Below are 17,806 nucleotides of genomic sequence, written 5' to 3'. Positions count from 1 at the left end.
TGTAGCAAAGTTTCCGTTAGCAGGTAATCACCGGACTATGACAGGATATGCTGATGTTTAAAACTCAGTTAATGGGAGTCATTTTTATATCGCTTCAGTTTATAATCGTTACAGATAAAACAATTCAGATTCATTTTTCAATAAATGATTCCACAAACAACAAACATCCGGGGCTTTAGCCCCGGATGTTTTTTCTTTGACGCCGGTGTCAGTACCAGATATGTTCGGCCTACCAGATATGTTCGGGTGTATTTCCGTCGCATCCGTCATCCGTCATATCCGTCATATACTCACCTCCCTCTGCTCCCAGCGCTATGCTGCCACACACCGGCCGTCTGCGGAACTGCAGCCGGAGGAACTCGGTACAGCTTGTTATGTGTGAACGATCTAGATCCCTCCGCTTCCCCATAATTACCGCGAACATTTTAACTTTCATGACAGAAATGGAGAGCTTTTATGCTGAGATAAAGCAGTACGTGCTCAATGGTGGTTACCACAATCTCACCATCGCCGCTGAAAAGCATGATAAAAGGAAGGCGTTCATTCGGAGGGCATCCAAACAATACCTGATCAAAGGTAAGTAACAGAATAAGACCATGGTTAAGTCACGAACATACGTTTTTATTATGAGGTATAAACCCCCTGTACATGTGACATCATCACATCCCTTTACTTATAGGGATCAATAAAGTATATATCTATTTATCTAATGGTGTTTTTTGGTGCAAAAGTGATCATACCTCTAATGGTTTATCATATTGCAATTCCAACATTTTTCAGTAAATCGCAAGGACTCCACAGCTTGTTTCTCCTTTTTCTTTTTATACACACTTTACATTACTGTAGTTGTTACGTCTAAACCACATTTGCCACTGGATTTCTTGAACAGCTTTTAGTCATAATGTCATCTCTACACATGTCTAAATGATTGTTTTGTTGTTCCTGTTGTGCCAGCTGGAGATTTGTACTACACATACAAGGACAATGAGAGGATGGTTGTGTGCACCAAGGACCAAATTATCAATGTCCTGAAGGAGTGCCATGATAACCTGGGTTCCGGAGGTCATGCAGGGAGAAGGCGCACCACCGAGAAGGTTTTGGCAACGTACCACTGGTCCACTATGCGGGAGGACGTGAAGAAATGGGTGGGAGTTTTTGACTGACTGACTGATTATTGATCTACAGAAATGTGTTGTATGTGTACATTGAAACAGAGTGAGACAGTTTGAGCTCCATCAGAGCAGAGAAAACATATTTCAGAACTTTAACAGTTTAATTCTGTCTCCTCTGAAAGTTTTCTCTGTTCTATCATTTTTATACCTAAAGTTTTTTGTTTTGCTGATTGAAAATGTATGATATTTGCTAAGGTTGATGAGTGTCCCCGCTGCCAGCAACACGAGGTCATTAAAACGGTTGCACCCGTACTGCATCCCATTCATGTTCCCGAGGCATGGACTGTCCTTGGTGTGGATCTCATTGGCCCACTTCCCTCCACTGCTAAGGGCAAAAGGTACTATCATGATGGGCTGAAGCATGTGTAACCTCCTTTAAAGGTTCTAAACGTGAAGAATCTGGTTTAAAAAGAAAGGAAATCATTTACAGTGATTCTGTATGTATTTACAACATTCTGCATTTTATATTGCAGATACATTCTAACAGCGACTGATCTGTTCACGAAGTGGGTGGTAGCAAAAATGCTCTACCACAAAACAGCTGTTGAGGTCTCAAAAAAGATTGTGAATATTCTTCTCGATTTCGGTCTTGTCGAGAAGATCATTACCGACCAAGGACGGGAATTTGTCAATGAGGTACAATAATCTATCTAATACAGTGTATGTGTTATGTGTAACAATGTAATACGATTTTTCAGGTAATTTGGTAATTGGTGTACACTAAACCATCTGCAGGTCAACCGTGGTGTTTTTGATGCACTGGGTGTAAAACACTGCATCACTTCAGCGTACCATCCCCAGTGCAATGGCCAAGATGAGCGTACAAACCAAAACATAAAAAAAGCACTTGCAAAGTACTGTGGAGAGGACCAGAATGACTGGGATTTACATCTGAGGGGCATTGTGGCGAGCATTAACACCTCAAAGCAGGTACAATGTTGTAACAAATGCAGATGGAAACAATACTCAACAGAGATACTAAAAGGAATTTTTATGCTTTCAGAGGTCAACCAAGTGCACGCCCTATTTTGCCCAGTTTGGGAGGCACCCTCGCGTCCCGGGTGTTATAAATGCTACAGTCAATGACAGGGATGATACCTCTGTTTTGGTGCCTGCTGATGAGGCAGAACAGCAGCTTGAGGCAAAGGCTGCAACCATTGCAGATTTGCACTCGAAGGTGAGAATAAAATGGCAATATTTAAAACATAATAACTCTTAAAAAATGCAAGCGTATGTTAAGGACTGTAAATGATAACTGTTACATATCTTTCTCAGATTTACCAGAACATCCAAATAGCACAACAGAGACAGAAAATCTCTTTTGAAAAACGCAAGGGAAAGAATGTGAAATCTTTCCTGATTAACGTTGGAGATGAGGTCCTAAGAGCGAATAAGAGGAAGGAGGGCCGAAAAGGTGGAAAACTGGAGTGCAACTGGTTTGGCCCTTATGTGGTTTCCTCAATCACCAACAAGGGTGTGGCAACCCTGTTGAGCTCAACAGGAGCTCAGCTGAGACAGAGTGTGAATGTGTCTCAGCTGAAGCCCTTTATCAGGCCTATGTTGAGAGGTATTTTGATTATCAATACAAGGACACATTTTAGGTATACTTCATGTGTGGTACTTCAATAATACTGTTTATTTTTTGTCTATCTAATAACAGCTGAACCGAAGTTGGATTCGGAGGGGTCTGTTGCTGACCACCAGTATGCCCTCTCTGGTGCGAAATACGCAAAGGATCTACATCCGATTCAAGACAAGCTGGTAGATATATGTTTACTTCATGCACAGTGATGGAGGTGCATTGTTTTGATTTGAATTTTTCTATGTTTTCTATTGGCTTGAAGTATGTTTTGCAATCTGTTATTTGCAGCTCAGCTATGTGCTAGACCACAATAGGCCTGGAGCAGAGGTCATTGTGAAGGAGGGTGATGTGTGCCTGACCAGAGAGGACTTTTGGAGCCTGGGTCTTCCTCAGTGCATGGAGTCAAATGTAGGTATACTTGAGCTTTCCTCCCAACTTCATCTTGTCTCAAATAAATGGCACAGGTAACTTACTGTTGTTACTGTTTCAGATTGGAAACACGTGCCTGAAGATGGTACAAGAAGCCACCCAAAGACATGTACGGTTTTCAACAGACATCATTGGCCTGCTTTTTTCTTTTGAATAACACATATTTTCTAAATAGCTGTTTAGTGGTGAAACTCCAATCTCGTGAAGTGTGGTTGTCTCTTGTTGTTGAACATACTTCTATGAAGATTTCATTTTTTTTGAAAAACTATCAATATAGGGCAAAGATATATACATCGTGGATATGTATGTGGTTCCTACCTGGAAGTCCAAAACAGCTGACGTGTTTGCTTTGCGTGAGTCTGTTCCAAATGATCTCACCAGCATGTACAAAATGAACATAAGTTGTGCTGTGTGGTTTTCTTCTGGTGTTTGATTATGTCTAATTTCAGCTATTTTGTCAATGGTTGACAGGTGATCAAGCCAGCAAAGAGAGAGTTATATTTGCTCGACCCTCTTAAGCCAGATGGCTTTGGGGACAATTCCTACAAGGACATATTTAGGTTTTTGTAACATGATTACCCCCACCGTTCTGTGGCTTGTATGGGAGTTCTAAATAGTTTATAGTATTCTAATACTGCAGTAACCATCTTGTAGACCAGGGGTCTGAATCTGATCAAATTCATTTATAATATATCTCCATTTCCACAAAGTCTGGAGTGTCCTTAGTGGAACCAAAAGAAAAAGAGTCTGCAACAGGATGCTATGAATTATAATGTTCATTTTGTTATAAGCCTTGTTCAAAGGTTGTTTTCAAGTTCAGCTTTGTTCAGAGGCTGGTAAACGTATTTTTGTTTGTTTTATTTTATCCCCGTTCAGTGGCTTTCATAACTTTCCTCTTTTAAGGCATGTAATAGTTCAATGTAAGGAAATCCAAAAACATGAATTATATTGAGTATAGCGTTCCTTCACCAAATCAATTCCCATGTCTTATCATTTCTTTTGACAGTGACCTAGCGCACCGCATTGCTCCAGGTCAGTGGACAGTAAAGTTCGGCAGAGACGTCAAGGTACATTTCTCCACCATCTCATACACCTGCTTTCACATGTCTTTATTTTCCATTTGACCATGAACATCACTGTTATATTCCAAATTCTTACAGGGTTTGCCTCACCAAACCACGGGCAATGACTGTGGTGTCTTCATACTGATGGTAAATTCCTCCCTTGACACTTTTTTTTAAGGGGTTTTGTTAGTTTTTGAAACTCATAACTTAACAGATCTTTATCCTTTCACAGTATGCACTCAACTTCAGCACAGATGCTCCACTTTGGTTTACCGAGGTCAGTATTTATCCTCTGAGTTAGTATTTCAGGGGGAAGAGGGGGCTAACATTGAGTAGACAAATGATGAGGTTCCATTCATTTTCAACTTTATTATTGTTACATTTTCTTTTAGCGGGACATAGCACAGATCCGGAAATGGTGGTGCATTATGCTCATGGAACGGTACCAGATTGAAGGGTAAATCATACATTTTAAATGTTACTTTATAGACAACAGTTTCTTTGACACTGATTTACATTTTCATCCTGATATTATGTGATTTTTATAGCCACGGACAGAGGTTTTCTTACTGGACCAATGAGGCCGAAGAGCTGCTCAAAGGGGCACTGGAGCCAGGGTCTCAAAGAAGCAAAAGACAGAACATGAGGTCAATAGGCACACTCCTGTTTGTGATAAAGAAATGTAACAATCCAGATTATTTAACACATGCATACATATCAATATTGATAATTGTATACACATGTAATTAAACAATCACATGACCCACACCTTATATTTTCCTTCAAAGGTCCAGTTTCAAAAGTCCGACATGTGCTTCATATTGGAGGTAATATCTTTTCAGTGAAGCAGTAACTGTTTTTTGTTTAAAAAACGACCTATGATCACGGCAGAATTTCCAACTATTATGTCTCACTGCTTTTTTTAACTTTATTGATAGCTGTTTTTTACCTCAAGGAGAAGAATAACAAAACATAAGAAAAATGTGTGTGATATATTCAACATTAATATTAAAAATGTGTATTTTTGCTACCTGAAGCCCAAAGAATCTTGGTATTTCGATTGTGCTGGCAACAGTCTAGTCAATGTGTTGTTAAATATGTTTGATCTAGTCTGACCAATACTTCACAGCTGCCAAACTGTCTTCTCTCGGACCTTCTGATGGAAGTGGTTCTCCAGGAAGGTGACAAAGCGTACTCATCACTCACTCTAGTGTGTACCACCTTCAGAGACACAATGTCCACTGTGTCTTTCAGAAGAGGGGCCCACTTTCGCTGGCTTGAGAGTAAGTGATTCAGTGAAGGTGCAGCAGTATACGACAGCTGTGGTGTCTATGCATATTTTTAATGGCTCTATTGAAATGCTTGTTTTACACAGGTGTTGCTACATGGAGTTTGTTCTCTGCTTCATACAAGCAGGATTTCAACGTCATGTACACCATTGACACCTGCCGTGGATGCTTGGAGCCTTACAAAAACTGCAAACCAGGTAGACTTCTTATTCTGGATAATAATGTTTATGTGTCATTACATATTTAGTGTGTTGTGGTCCTAGTGTGATTCAATTACAATATTTTCTTTTTCTATTCATAGGATATGTTGGGAAAGGTAAAAGAGGAGAATTGCAGGGCATCTACTCTGATGACCAACATCCAGGCTATTGCAGTCCCTTCTGCAACCAGATATCATAGGTAAAGATTAACTCACACAAACAAATGTCAGAATAGACTAAATTGTCACTGCAATTAATGAAGATCATCCTTTGATATCTTACCTTCAAGTTTGGTTTTCCCGGACGCTGCCCGTCGTGGACTTCGGGTCGTGGACTTCGGGTCGTGGCTGAACCTGTCTCTGCAGTCCTGCCTTGGGTCATGCTGCTTCCCTGATGGCTTCCTCATATATTCTGAACAATCTGTGCTGTTTTCCTATCCACATGTAAAAGGAACTAGAAGGATTTCTTGATACTAAGGGCTGTAGAGAAAAGTTTGGAGCTTTTTCCATTAACGTTGAAGTTCAAATTCTCAATAAACACTTGAATGCTGTGCTGTCTTTCTATTTACTTGAATGTGTGAATTCATTCAGTTGGGTAGGTAAGCTTGGGATGGATATATTAAATATATACATACAAAAAATTAGAGACTCTTTCCAATGAAAGTAGCTAGCCGCAATAGCTCCAAGATTGCTATATCTAGTTTGTAGGTCGCCAAGTTGGCATCATTGACAGTTCGTCTCTTAAAGCCTCTAAAGCTCTGCAACAAAAAAGGATCATTATGAATGTAAATACTATACATGGTAATGCAGCAGGGCATAGTGCGATGAGGCAGGCAGGCAGAACCAGATTTATTTCTAAATATTTGTCGATCAATATTAGGCTACACTAATATAAGGCTACTAGTATTATAATATTACTGCAATAATATTCCAGTGGTGGCTGCTTAAGGTTGTTTCTGGCTCGTTTGATCCAAACATTGTCCAAAGCTCAAAATGTATTGTAATAGATGTAAGAATTCTCAAAATGTACAATATGTTTTGATCCAACACAATATTCTGATTCAATCCATATATGTTAGGGGGTTTTTTTTCACCAAAATAAATAGACTGCCTTCTCTCCAGCTCACCGCACACAAAGGGGGGGCATCTGTATTAACGGGTCAGTCTATAAGCACTCTAACAGCACCATAAATTACATTTAAATAACCACAAAAAGACAATTATTGTTTCCGATATTGATTTAACGAGATGCTGTTATAACATGGAAACGGCTTAATTTAAAAAAATAAGCTTCAAAAATGTTTTATGAAGCACACTGGGTACAGCCCTGTAATACATGTGTTCCGTGTGTATATAGTCTTACGCAAGAAACACATAGCATGAACAGACTGCAACAAAACCAGTCTTACAAAACAGACTTCTGCTAAACTGGTGCAGAAGCAAAGCATCTGCCTTAGATGAAGTTCACACAGAACTGTGGAAAAGGGAGAACATCTGTACTTGCTTTCAACGACATGATCAGGCTTATATATTATAAAAGTGTTGGCTAAAGTAACGCAGAATATATATATTTTTTAATTGTAAATAATTAAGTACACACACATAACAAGCTGTACCGAGTTCCTCCGGCTGCAGTTCCGCAGACGGCCGGTGTGTGGCAGCATAGCGCTGGGAGCAGAGGGAGGTGAGTATATGACGGATGACGGATGCGACGGAAATACACCCGAACATATCTGGTAGGCCGAACATATCTGGTACTGACACCGGACGCGTCTATCGTTATTCCAACCCAGTTTAGATTTTGCTTCCGCATTACGCAAGAACGTAGCTCTACGCGATAGCGTCATAGCCTTCTTCTTCGGCTGTTATTCTTCGGCTGTTATAGCGGTCGCGGTAAAGCAGGATGAATAGTTGTTTTTTGTCTTTCCAAAGGATTTGTTGACTGAAAGTAAACGATCCTGTTTGTTTGTTGACTGAAAGTAAACGATCCTGTAATCAAAGCCATATCGAAGATTCCTGAGATTGTATTACTGGTGTTTTATCATCTATAAATAGCCTGTGTGTATTCTCAAATGTCGTTTTCAGGACAAACAAAAGACGTTTTAAATATCTTATCTTATCAGCAGAATATTGAATATAACCTTGACTATTACTGTGCACTTCATTTATTTGACAGCATTATTTAATGATACTATTTTATATATATATATTTAATGATACTATTTTATATATACATTTATTCATATACACACACACTTATATGTACTCACACATGTATTTATTCATAAATATACACAGATGTATTCATTCATTTATACACACACAACATTATTTAATGATACTGTTTTATATATATATATATATATACACACATTTATTCATTTATAAACATATAAACACACACTTATATGTACTCACACATGTATACACACAAATGTATTCATTCATTTATACACACACTGACATACACTTTATATTAATTTATTTGTACACACACACACACACATACATATATATAAACAACACAATATAATAAAAGTATTGAGTATTTCTACACTCTGGTACTTGTACCTTTACTCAAGTACAGTACAAGATCTTATCACTTCTTACACCTCTGGAAAGCACTTTTATGTAAAGGAATACATTTTTATAAATGTCCCAACATTTCATTTTTATATTTTACAAACGTTTATATGTTATTAATGTCAAATGTTGTATTATAACAAAATATACATTAAATAAAATATTAAATAGATACCTTTACATCCTAAACAGAAGGTCAAAACGTTAATATGTTACATGACAAACAAAAAAACGAAACATTATATAGGCTATATATACAGATGTTTGCTAATGTATCATTACCTCAGCACTGCATAAGTGTGGTCGTCAGTCATATTGACAAAGAAGCACTATTTTATTATTATAATTATGGGCGTTTAAAAGGACGGTATTTCGCTTGTCAGATCATATTTGCCGCCCATAGAGATGTAACGCCAGGTTGCTATAACAGCCGAAGAAGAAGGCTATGACGCTATCGCGTAGAGCTACGTTCTTGCGTAATGCGGAAGCAAAATCTAAACTGGGTTGGAATAACGATAGACGCGCCCCGGACAAATTCTCCCTCAATAATATAATACATTATTACATGGCTTAGTTGAATACTCGATTCTGATTGGTCAATTCAGAACACGTGACACGTTGTTAATACCGAACAGACAGACCGCTGTCAAGGACTTATTGACCGTTGTTAAGGACGCTCACATCTCCAGAAAGAAGTCCGGTCGATTTAACTGTATACCGTTGGGCCGAAAAGCAAACTGCAGTTTGCTTTTCGAACTGGGACATGAAAAACAGCGCAGAAGTAACGGGGCAGAAACCCTCCTTTTTACGCAGCAGTCCAGACATAGACATCAAACGGCGACACATATTCAGTGTGCAGTTCCTTTGGCATTAGGGATAATGTGCAGCAACGCGGTCATTATGGGGAAAAGAACACCGACAGGCTGATCAGGAGCCCGACGCGAAGCGGAGGGATCTAGATCGGCATGAAGGTGTCTTAACCTACTTTACCTATAGGACGGACGGCAGAAATGTAATTTCCCATGTTCAGTGAATGCAACACAGAGGCAAGACCACGCCACCAGACCAATCAGAGAGTTGCATGGAAATAAACGTGTTTTATTGGCTGACAGGTACGTACCTCTCCGCTGTGACAATGTTTAAACTTTAAACTGTCAGCCCCGGACGCGGAGATTCTGAAGATGGACATTAGACATTTCTTTAATAAAAAAGACGGCCATTCTCAAGTGGTGGCTCACACAACAACCCCAGAGCCACCACCTGAGCCAGGTGAACAAGGTATGTACCTGTCAGTAAACTTACAAGTTATGCGAACATGTAAGCAAAGCATAAATTATAGCTACGTTGACGTTACTTTGAATCGCGCGGGTAAGCTAAACCATTAGCAAGTAGCTATAGCTAGCCAGATATATTAAATAAACACTTTGTCATACAATCTAAATGTAATGTTTTTTAGCGTTACTTGGTGATTTCAAAGAAAGCTCTCTGGGAAATGTTGACTTACTGTCTGTGTTCGACATGAAGCTAGAAGCTGCCTTACAGTAAGTAGTACACAGTTGATCCTGATTCCTGAGTCCTGTCAGTTAAAGTGTTTCATAGTTAGCTTAGCTAAGCATCAACCTAGCACTGAAATATATATGGATGTTATGTGACAGTATTTCTGAGAAAAAGTCAGCTGAAATGGTGGCATAGTTGCCACTGCTTTAGGTGTCGACAGCATGTTTGAACGTATTTGCAGCAGTAAATGTGGCTGTCTGGCCACTGACGTTGCCATAACAACACCTGCATTTAAATGTGCAACCTCTTTTTGTGACAGATTTTGCATGAAAATATAATTATTCTGATTTATATTTCCTATTGACAGCTAGTTTCTATGTGAACATTATGAGATGGACAGCCAGCTAACAAGCTTTTTATACAAATATAATATATATATATTTTATACAAAGCCAATCCAGTGGGGCTCCTGAAAGGGAGCAAGGGACACTATGCTCCCACATATTAAGCCTTGACCCGCATCTTAAAATTGATATGATCAAAAAATGATCTGCATTGTCGGAGGCCTTTTTTCCTCATTATCATGTCAAATTGTACAGCTTTCCTTAGTGTTGAAAGCAGAAAGATGACTATATTAGAGTATTAAGTGAATTACTCAAACTGCATTTGTATAGGAATGATTCTGTCCTATTGGCAGATAACTACTCTTAACAGTGATATCTACAAGAGGTTTCCAATGTAACTTTAACTATTTTCAATTGGTTAGTATTACATTTTGTGACAGTGTGGTGACACTCATTTTAATGAAGACAAATGTGTGTATCTTGAAATTCATTTATTTGACAGAGCTGGAAACTGATTGACTTATATACTTGTTTGTGTTTACCTACACAGTCATCACAGATGAGCCAAACAGAGTAGAGGATGAAGAAAGGAGAACAGGAGAAAGGGACACACAAGAAGGAGATACAACAGACAAGAACGACAATGGAGACAACAATGAACAGGAACACCAGAACAGACAAGAGTCAATGGGTAACATGACTGATTTAGGGACTGCAGATAGAGGGCCAAGGCAAGTGAGACATCACTGCTTTCCATTTGGCCAGCAAAAGAGATCATTTCAACCGCAAACAGCAAGAGATGAGGGATTATTATTTCCTCCTTCCATCCCTTTTTTCTGTTTAATCTGATTACTAACAACTTCTAATAATTTTACATAGTTTATGATTTAATTGGAAAATGAAGTGTTTTTAAATAATAAACCCGTTTCTGATTCTGATTCTTTGATTTCTTTTTGACATATGGGTGTTGAGAGATGTATCCATATCTCTTAATGTTGCTCTCAAAGTGCACAAGATTGATGCTTTTAACTTCAGTATTTAAAAAAAGTCCGATCGATCGGAGCATCCCTAATTATTACCAGACATTTTGACCAGCAGGTTTTTAATTTACCAGTTTTTAATGCATTTTACCAGATGAAAACCGGTAATTACCGGCTAACGGAAACCCTGATGTGCGACTCTCGGTCCTATGTTGTAAAAAAAAAAAAAAAAATCTCAAAATAATATTTTATTTTTGATTCTCAAAATTACGGGCCAAATAGTATTGCTGGCGGGCCAACAATGGCCCGCGGGCCGCCTGTTGCCGACCCATGTCTTAGTGGGTCTAAAGTCATACATTATAGTGCATGTTTGTGGAGCATTTTGTCATTCTTTTTCTCTGATTGGATTTTTTTGTGATAGGATAATAATTATGGAATGGGTAAAACAGTAGGATATAGAGCCATGACCTGCATAGACCAACCTAGACCAAATTTTTTTGTATCCTAATTTTGTAAACCTGTCACATTTATTCCGTCTCCCTACACCTGCCTATAAGTGAATAAATGAACATTTAAAAAAAAAAAATAGAATAATTAATCAAATGTTATGTTTTGGCAAGTCCAGTTTTAATGTTTTGTTAGGTAGAGGGAACCAATCATGGTTTGGGTCAAAATGACTGCCTACCTACGGTTATGATAATCCTTTCTTTGCATGTCTACAATAACAATCACAGGTTATGCAAGAACCATGTAAAAAAAACTGCTTCGCATTTCAAATGATTTAATGTGTTGTTTTCTGAGGTTTTGTTAACTCATATGGACCAAATGTTTTTCATTTTGAAGCTAATAATATCATGGTTTTTAGTGTTCTTGTTTATACTTCATTATTTGCTCCCTATTACATTTACGGTTCCACATCAATTCACTGCCAGATTGTCTTAATGCCATGAGCCTTAACTTTTATAGCGTTTAAACCAAAGCCTGCCAAGCATATCTTCAACCTTTGTTTTGATCCATGTTTTTGACCTGGGGCCTGTCCTACGAAGCAGGATTTTCGCTTAGCCGGCTAACTTCAGGGAAAACTCGGGGTTTCCGGTCTTACGACGCTGGTTCTCTTTTTAGCAGGCTAGATCTCCATGGTAACTTATGCTGAGCGGCTAACCTGCCCCGGAGCAGGGGGGTATACTACGAAGCAGGATTTTCGTTTAGCAAGATAACTTCTGGGATTTCAGGTACTACGAAGCTGGTTCACTTTTTAGCGGGCTAGATCTCCATGGTGACTTATCCTGGAACCTAGCCTGTGCTCCGAAGCCGGATAGGTTCCAGGATAAGAGATCAACTCCGCGAAAGCACCACGCCTGCTGACCAATCAAAGCTTAGTGTGCGGAGGAAATACAGTTTAAACTGCCGTTGCAGGAAAGACGGCCGGCCAAAATCACCGACTGTGTGAACGTGAAAATTAATAGAACATCACCTCCCATCTTCAGAGCAGTCTGACTATTATAACTGTTGTGGAAATATTTTCCAAGGCCCATAACTTTGACCCAGTTTATCAGTTCAAACTGTCCTGACTGAGCACACGCACCTCGTAACCTTGGCTGCTGTGCTCACAGTGTTCTGTCTCCCTGTTCCTGCCTGTTGGCGTCAGCTGATAGAGGTGTTATGATTTGATCTTGTTATGCAGCATGTTGATGATGCTCTCAGAACTAGCTAAATACATGGGTCTGAGGTAGAGTTCTTCAGAATTGACGTGGCAATCCACCCGTGCAGTCAGACCGTGACTGCTGTGACTTGTGATGTGAATCTCTCCGGCCGTAACTCCAAATAAACCATCAGTGTTTGACATCAAAGCTCCTGCTCTTCCCGTGTCTCTTTCCTGAGTCGGTGACTCCCACTGCATTGCTGCTACACAGAAGTTTCCTCTACAATAACTATTATACTATTATGTTAAGAAAGCTAAATTAAATATCTGCCACAACATAAGTAACCGGATCAAAGTAACATTACGTTGCCTACAGTCCGTGGCACCGTGAGTGCAGACGTCGATATGTCCCATTATCATTCATATCACATCATAATGTATCATATATTTCCTTATCTGAGTCAGCTGAGCCGTATCTGGCCGTGCAACACTCACAGTGTCACATACTGTATGCAGAAGTATTATTTTAAGCAACACATTAAGTTGACGAAACACTTGAGTCAAATGTAATTAAAGTCAGATCCACTCGTGTCTTGGACGGGGCAGTGATATCATAAACCTGTTAATGTACGCATTCAAACACTTGTTCTGTTACCAGCTGTATTCACCTTGCAGGTGCAGCTCTGTGGCTTTTAAATCCTGGATAAAGTGTTTAAGTCATGGATGTTTAATGTTTCACTTCTTCATATTTGACTAATATTATAGTTGACTTTTCATTCAGGAAGTATGACGCTGCACTGTCAGTACGCTTCTCCATGTTTGTGATTGGTCGAATGCTCCAGATAGATACCACCCCTTTCATGTGAACGCGCACCTAACTAGATAGGACACGGCTGGCTTGAGCGAACGAGTTGATAGCCAGCGTTGTAGGACAGTTTAGCGAGAGCGGCTTCGTTTTGGATTAAGTCAACCGGATAACTCAAAACATATCCAGGATAGGTTTAACTAGATTCGTAGTATACCCCCCAGGTTAGGTTGCAGGCTAAGAGATCAGTCTATAAAAGCTCCGCCTATCGACCAATGAAATCTCTGTGAAAATGACGTCGCCATTTGTGGATGACACTGTGGAGCTTGAAGCTCGGATTGTGAGAGGCGCTCTCAGGCGGGAGAGGATATTTAGGGAAAGAATAAACCCTTTGGCTTTTCCTAAAGAGTATTTGTATGAAAGATACAGGTTCTCGTCAGAAGGGCTGACTTATCTGTGTCAGCTCCTCGAGCCATATATTGCTAATGCCACAAATCGGAGTTGTGCTCTTACAGTGCCGCAGACTGTATGTATTGCTTTGCGATACTTTGCAACCGGCAGTTTTCTGTATGCTGTGGGGGATGCAGAGAACCTAAGCAAGAATACAGTCTGCAGTGCTATTCATAAGGTCACATGCTCTGACAGGGCTCGCAGAGTCCTTTGTTGTGTTTCCTGGCACATGTCCCACGCAGACCATCAAAGAGGGATTTTACAGCATGGCAGGTATGTGATTGTATCTTCACGGCCCGTCCACACAGCGGCGTGCGTTGAAGCTTCCAACGCTTCTGCTCATTCACTTTGAATGGGGAGACGTCACTTTTAGCCGAACTGCATTTTGGGAAGCGACGTGGAGCGTTGCTGGCGTTACTCGCTTTAAAAGTTGAGCAATGTTCAACTTTTGTCGCCTCGGCAGAAGCGTCAGCCAATGAAATCCCCTTTATGCAAATCTGCCAGTACAAGCGCTAGCCAATCAAACCGCGTGTATGCTGGGAGAGACTATGCAGGTCATTTCCTCATATTCCAAAAAATGGAGGGAAAATTCATTATAGCGGTAGTGAATCACCCGGTGCTGTATGATCAGTCTCTGTTCATCTACCGGGATACAAACCGGAGGAGCGAGGCATGGAGGGAGGTAGCAGAGACAGTGGGTGAAACTGGTAGGTTTTCGCCTGTTTGGGGATTTTATATCCAGTTTACTTCGTTTAACATTGCTATTGCTTTGTATGTCGGGGGCGGGAGATTCATGTGATTGGTTGTTGGTCGCGTTGCTCGCAAAAAATCCCCAAGCTTCAGATACGCCCACCTCCAAGCGTCAACGCACGCTGCTGTGTGGACGCTCCGTTACAGTGAATGTTGTTCCTATGACGTACACTGTTGTATAATACATGCAGCCTACTATTTCATAGGGTTTCCCAGGGTGCTTGGCTGTATCGACTGCACACACGTACCGATCTCTGCGTCCCTGGGAGATAATGAAGGCGACTATGTAAATCGCAAATCCATCCACAGCCTCAGGTAAATCTTGCACATTCACTAGAACACACATTGAAGTCTGGGTGATTAAAGGAACTCACACATATAAATATTCACACAGTACATGTTTCACACTTGGACTATCTTTCTCTATAACATGGGCATTGCAAATGAACATTGATGCTACACTGACTATGATGCTCTTATTGTGGAAGTAGGCTTGTTAAACCCAAATGCTTTTGCAGGCCACATGTGACCACAGGTGTGTCATCACCAGCCTTGAGGCAAAGTGGTCTGGGTCAGTTCATGACTCGAGGATCTTCACAGAGTCTTCACTGTGTCACAAACTCGAGCAGGGTATGGCAACTGTACATTCTTATTGTTGTGTGCTTCTTAAACTGCCTTTTGTGTATACTTATGGAAATGGTCCTTTATCTTCAGGGCTCTTCATTGGAGTGCTGCTCGGGGACAGGGGTTATGCCTGCCAGCCATTCTTGATGACCCTGTATCCTAACCCTGGTGAAGGGCCACAAACAAGTTTCAATGTGGCCCATGCCAAAACCAGGGTCAGGATCGAAATGACCTTTGGAATACTGAAGGCCAGATTCACCTGCCTGCGGGGGCTCAGAGTGGCCCCTGAAAGAGCGTGCCGCATTATAACGGCCTGTGTTGTGCTGCACAATATCGCCACCATGAGAAAGGAGAGGGCCCCTCCTGCAAACCCCCAACCTCCTGATGTGGTAGACCCCATCACACTGGACTACCCTACTGGCAGGGCTGTCAGAGATGCAATCAAATAACACAGAGAGAGAGGCCTTGGGTGATTTATGTTGGTTTTTATTTTCTCAGCCATTCCTGAAGGAAAAAGAGAAAAAAACATAATTTTGATTAACTTTTTCTGTAAAGAAAAAAGGGATTTCTCTTTTAGGTATCCTAAAAGATAAAGGTCACCTTATGCACCTTTAATTTGACTTGAAAATAAATGACCGAATGTTACACAATTACCTGTCTTTCTCTTTCCAATTTGTCCACCTCCAACTTCGTTTTTTTGATGAGTAGGGCATTTAGTTGTATCGTTTGGGCATTTATTTCTATATTTTGGACTAGGGTCCGTTTGAAAAGGGCCCTCAGAGTCTGTTTCAGCCTGAAACACATATCTGTTGCTTTAAGAATTCAAGCATGGCTCACAGCAAGAAAGCTGACCATTTTAAACTTCCTGCAAATTGAGCAAAGCAAATATATTTTCAATAGAGAGTAGTTATTTGTCCCATGTGCAGACCACTCCAAACATTTTGGAAAAAAAGTTGTTTGGAGTAAAGCTAGCTGCTGCCATGTTAACTGAGACTCCTGCCTTCTAGTGGGTTGCCAGGTTTGCGCGCATGGCGCTATAATCACGTTTTTCGAAAAAACTAAACGTAATATCTCACTACAAAAACAAACGCAAATATTTAATTTTAAACAGTCAAGTCCTTTCAAGTCATCTATCTCAAGCTTAAGTCAAAGTCAAGTCTTTTATCAATGTTAGTCAAGCAAGTCTCAAGTCCAAAAATATACGACTCGAGTCTGACTCGAGTCAAGTCATGTGACTCGAGTCTGACTCGAGTCAAGTCATGTGACTCGAGTCTGACTCGAGTCAAGTCATGTGACTCGAGTCTGACTCGAGTCAAGTCATGTGACTCGAGTCCCCACCTCTGTTCATATCTGATACCTGTGTATTGTGGACTGGGATTAGGATAAGAATGGGGGAGCTTCGCTGTGGGAGAAGATAAAGGAGCAGCAGGGCGTCAGTGTTCAGAGAGACACGCCCACTTCCTGTTTCACCAGGCTCCTCCTTTATCTTGCATTATCCAACCAGAACTAAAGGCCTCAGGATGTTATAAACTAACATGTGCAGGGTTGGGAGGGTTACTTTAAACATGTATTATATTACAATACCACTTTTACCTTACCAAGATGTTTTGTGTCAAAAATAATGTGTCCTCTGCTCAGAGCACATACTACAGTTTAAAAAATCAGAAATACAATCTGAGCTAACAGATAATGTAATCATTTGGTTTATTTGTTTTGATTTTTGTATTTATTATTTATATTATTAATGAGACATTTATTTTTAAGATATTTAATAATTATTGAACACATTTTCTATTTCTAAGAGTTATAGACTTGTTGCATTAGAACATATATAACCATTATATATTTATATTATAACTTTTAATAAATAAATAAAAAGTTATAATGGATAATTCTGTTAACTTCTCAAAGACCCCCTGGCAGAGGGCCACCAAGATGTCACCATGAGTCCTAACGGTCCTAACATCAAATAATGAGAGGGAAGCCTGTATGGAGCAAAGCAGCAGAATTCCAATTCTCCCTTTGTCCTTAAAAAACTGCTTCATCATCAACAAAGAAAAAGCTCTAATTAGGAAGAAGGGCTTAATGCAAAACACGATACAGAGGAGAGGAGGTATATGGGCAGGAGATCATTTGGAGGATTAGACAGAGGAGGAAGTTAAGCCAGAGGTTCTCAATTGTTTTTCAGCCAAGGACCCCTTACAAGATAGAGAATACACCAAGGACCCCCTCATTCTGATTTGTGATTTTGGGCTATATAAATACAAATGTACTTGATTTGACTTGTATGTCCCTTGGAATAATCTGACGTAGCCTATTTTTTACACTTCTATAGTCTTAGTTATGTGAAAGAACAACACGAGAAATGTATTAGAAAGATATTGGATATGTATTAA

General features: G+C 40.0%; 1 protein-coding gene and 1 long non-coding RNA gene across 2 annotated transcripts; both read left to right on the top strand.

Annotated features, from left to right (window-relative positions):
- Positions 1–5,709: 5,709 nt before the first annotated feature.
- On the top strand, positions 5,710–6,286 carry LOC117542269. Its single transcript, XR_004568403.1, has 3 exons — positions 5,710–5,733; positions 5,838–5,935; positions 6,026–6,286. It is a non-coding gene; the product is annotated as an uncharacterized LOC117542269 (long non-coding RNA).
- A 7,592-nt stretch (positions 6,287–13,878) lies between these two features.
- On the top strand, positions 13,879–15,897 carry LOC117542271 (putative nuclease HARBI1). Its single transcript, XM_034209837.1, is given in 5 exon segments — positions 13,879–14,219; positions 14,221–14,309; positions 14,993–15,101; positions 15,298–15,416; positions 15,501–15,897. Coding segments are annotated over 5 exon segments (1,017 nt in total). The 3' UTR covers positions 15,860–15,897.
- Positions 15,898–17,806: the final 1,909 nt, after the last annotated feature.

The sequence above is a fragment of the Gymnodraco acuticeps genome, unplaced genomic scaffold (genome assembly GCF_902827175.1).
Source record: "Gymnodraco acuticeps unplaced genomic scaffold, fGymAcu1.1, whole genome shotgun sequence".
Taxonomy (NCBI): domain Eukaryota; kingdom Metazoa; phylum Chordata; class Actinopteri; order Perciformes; family Bathydraconidae; genus Gymnodraco; species Gymnodraco acuticeps.
This window is presented reverse-complemented; position numbering and strand designations above follow the sequence as displayed.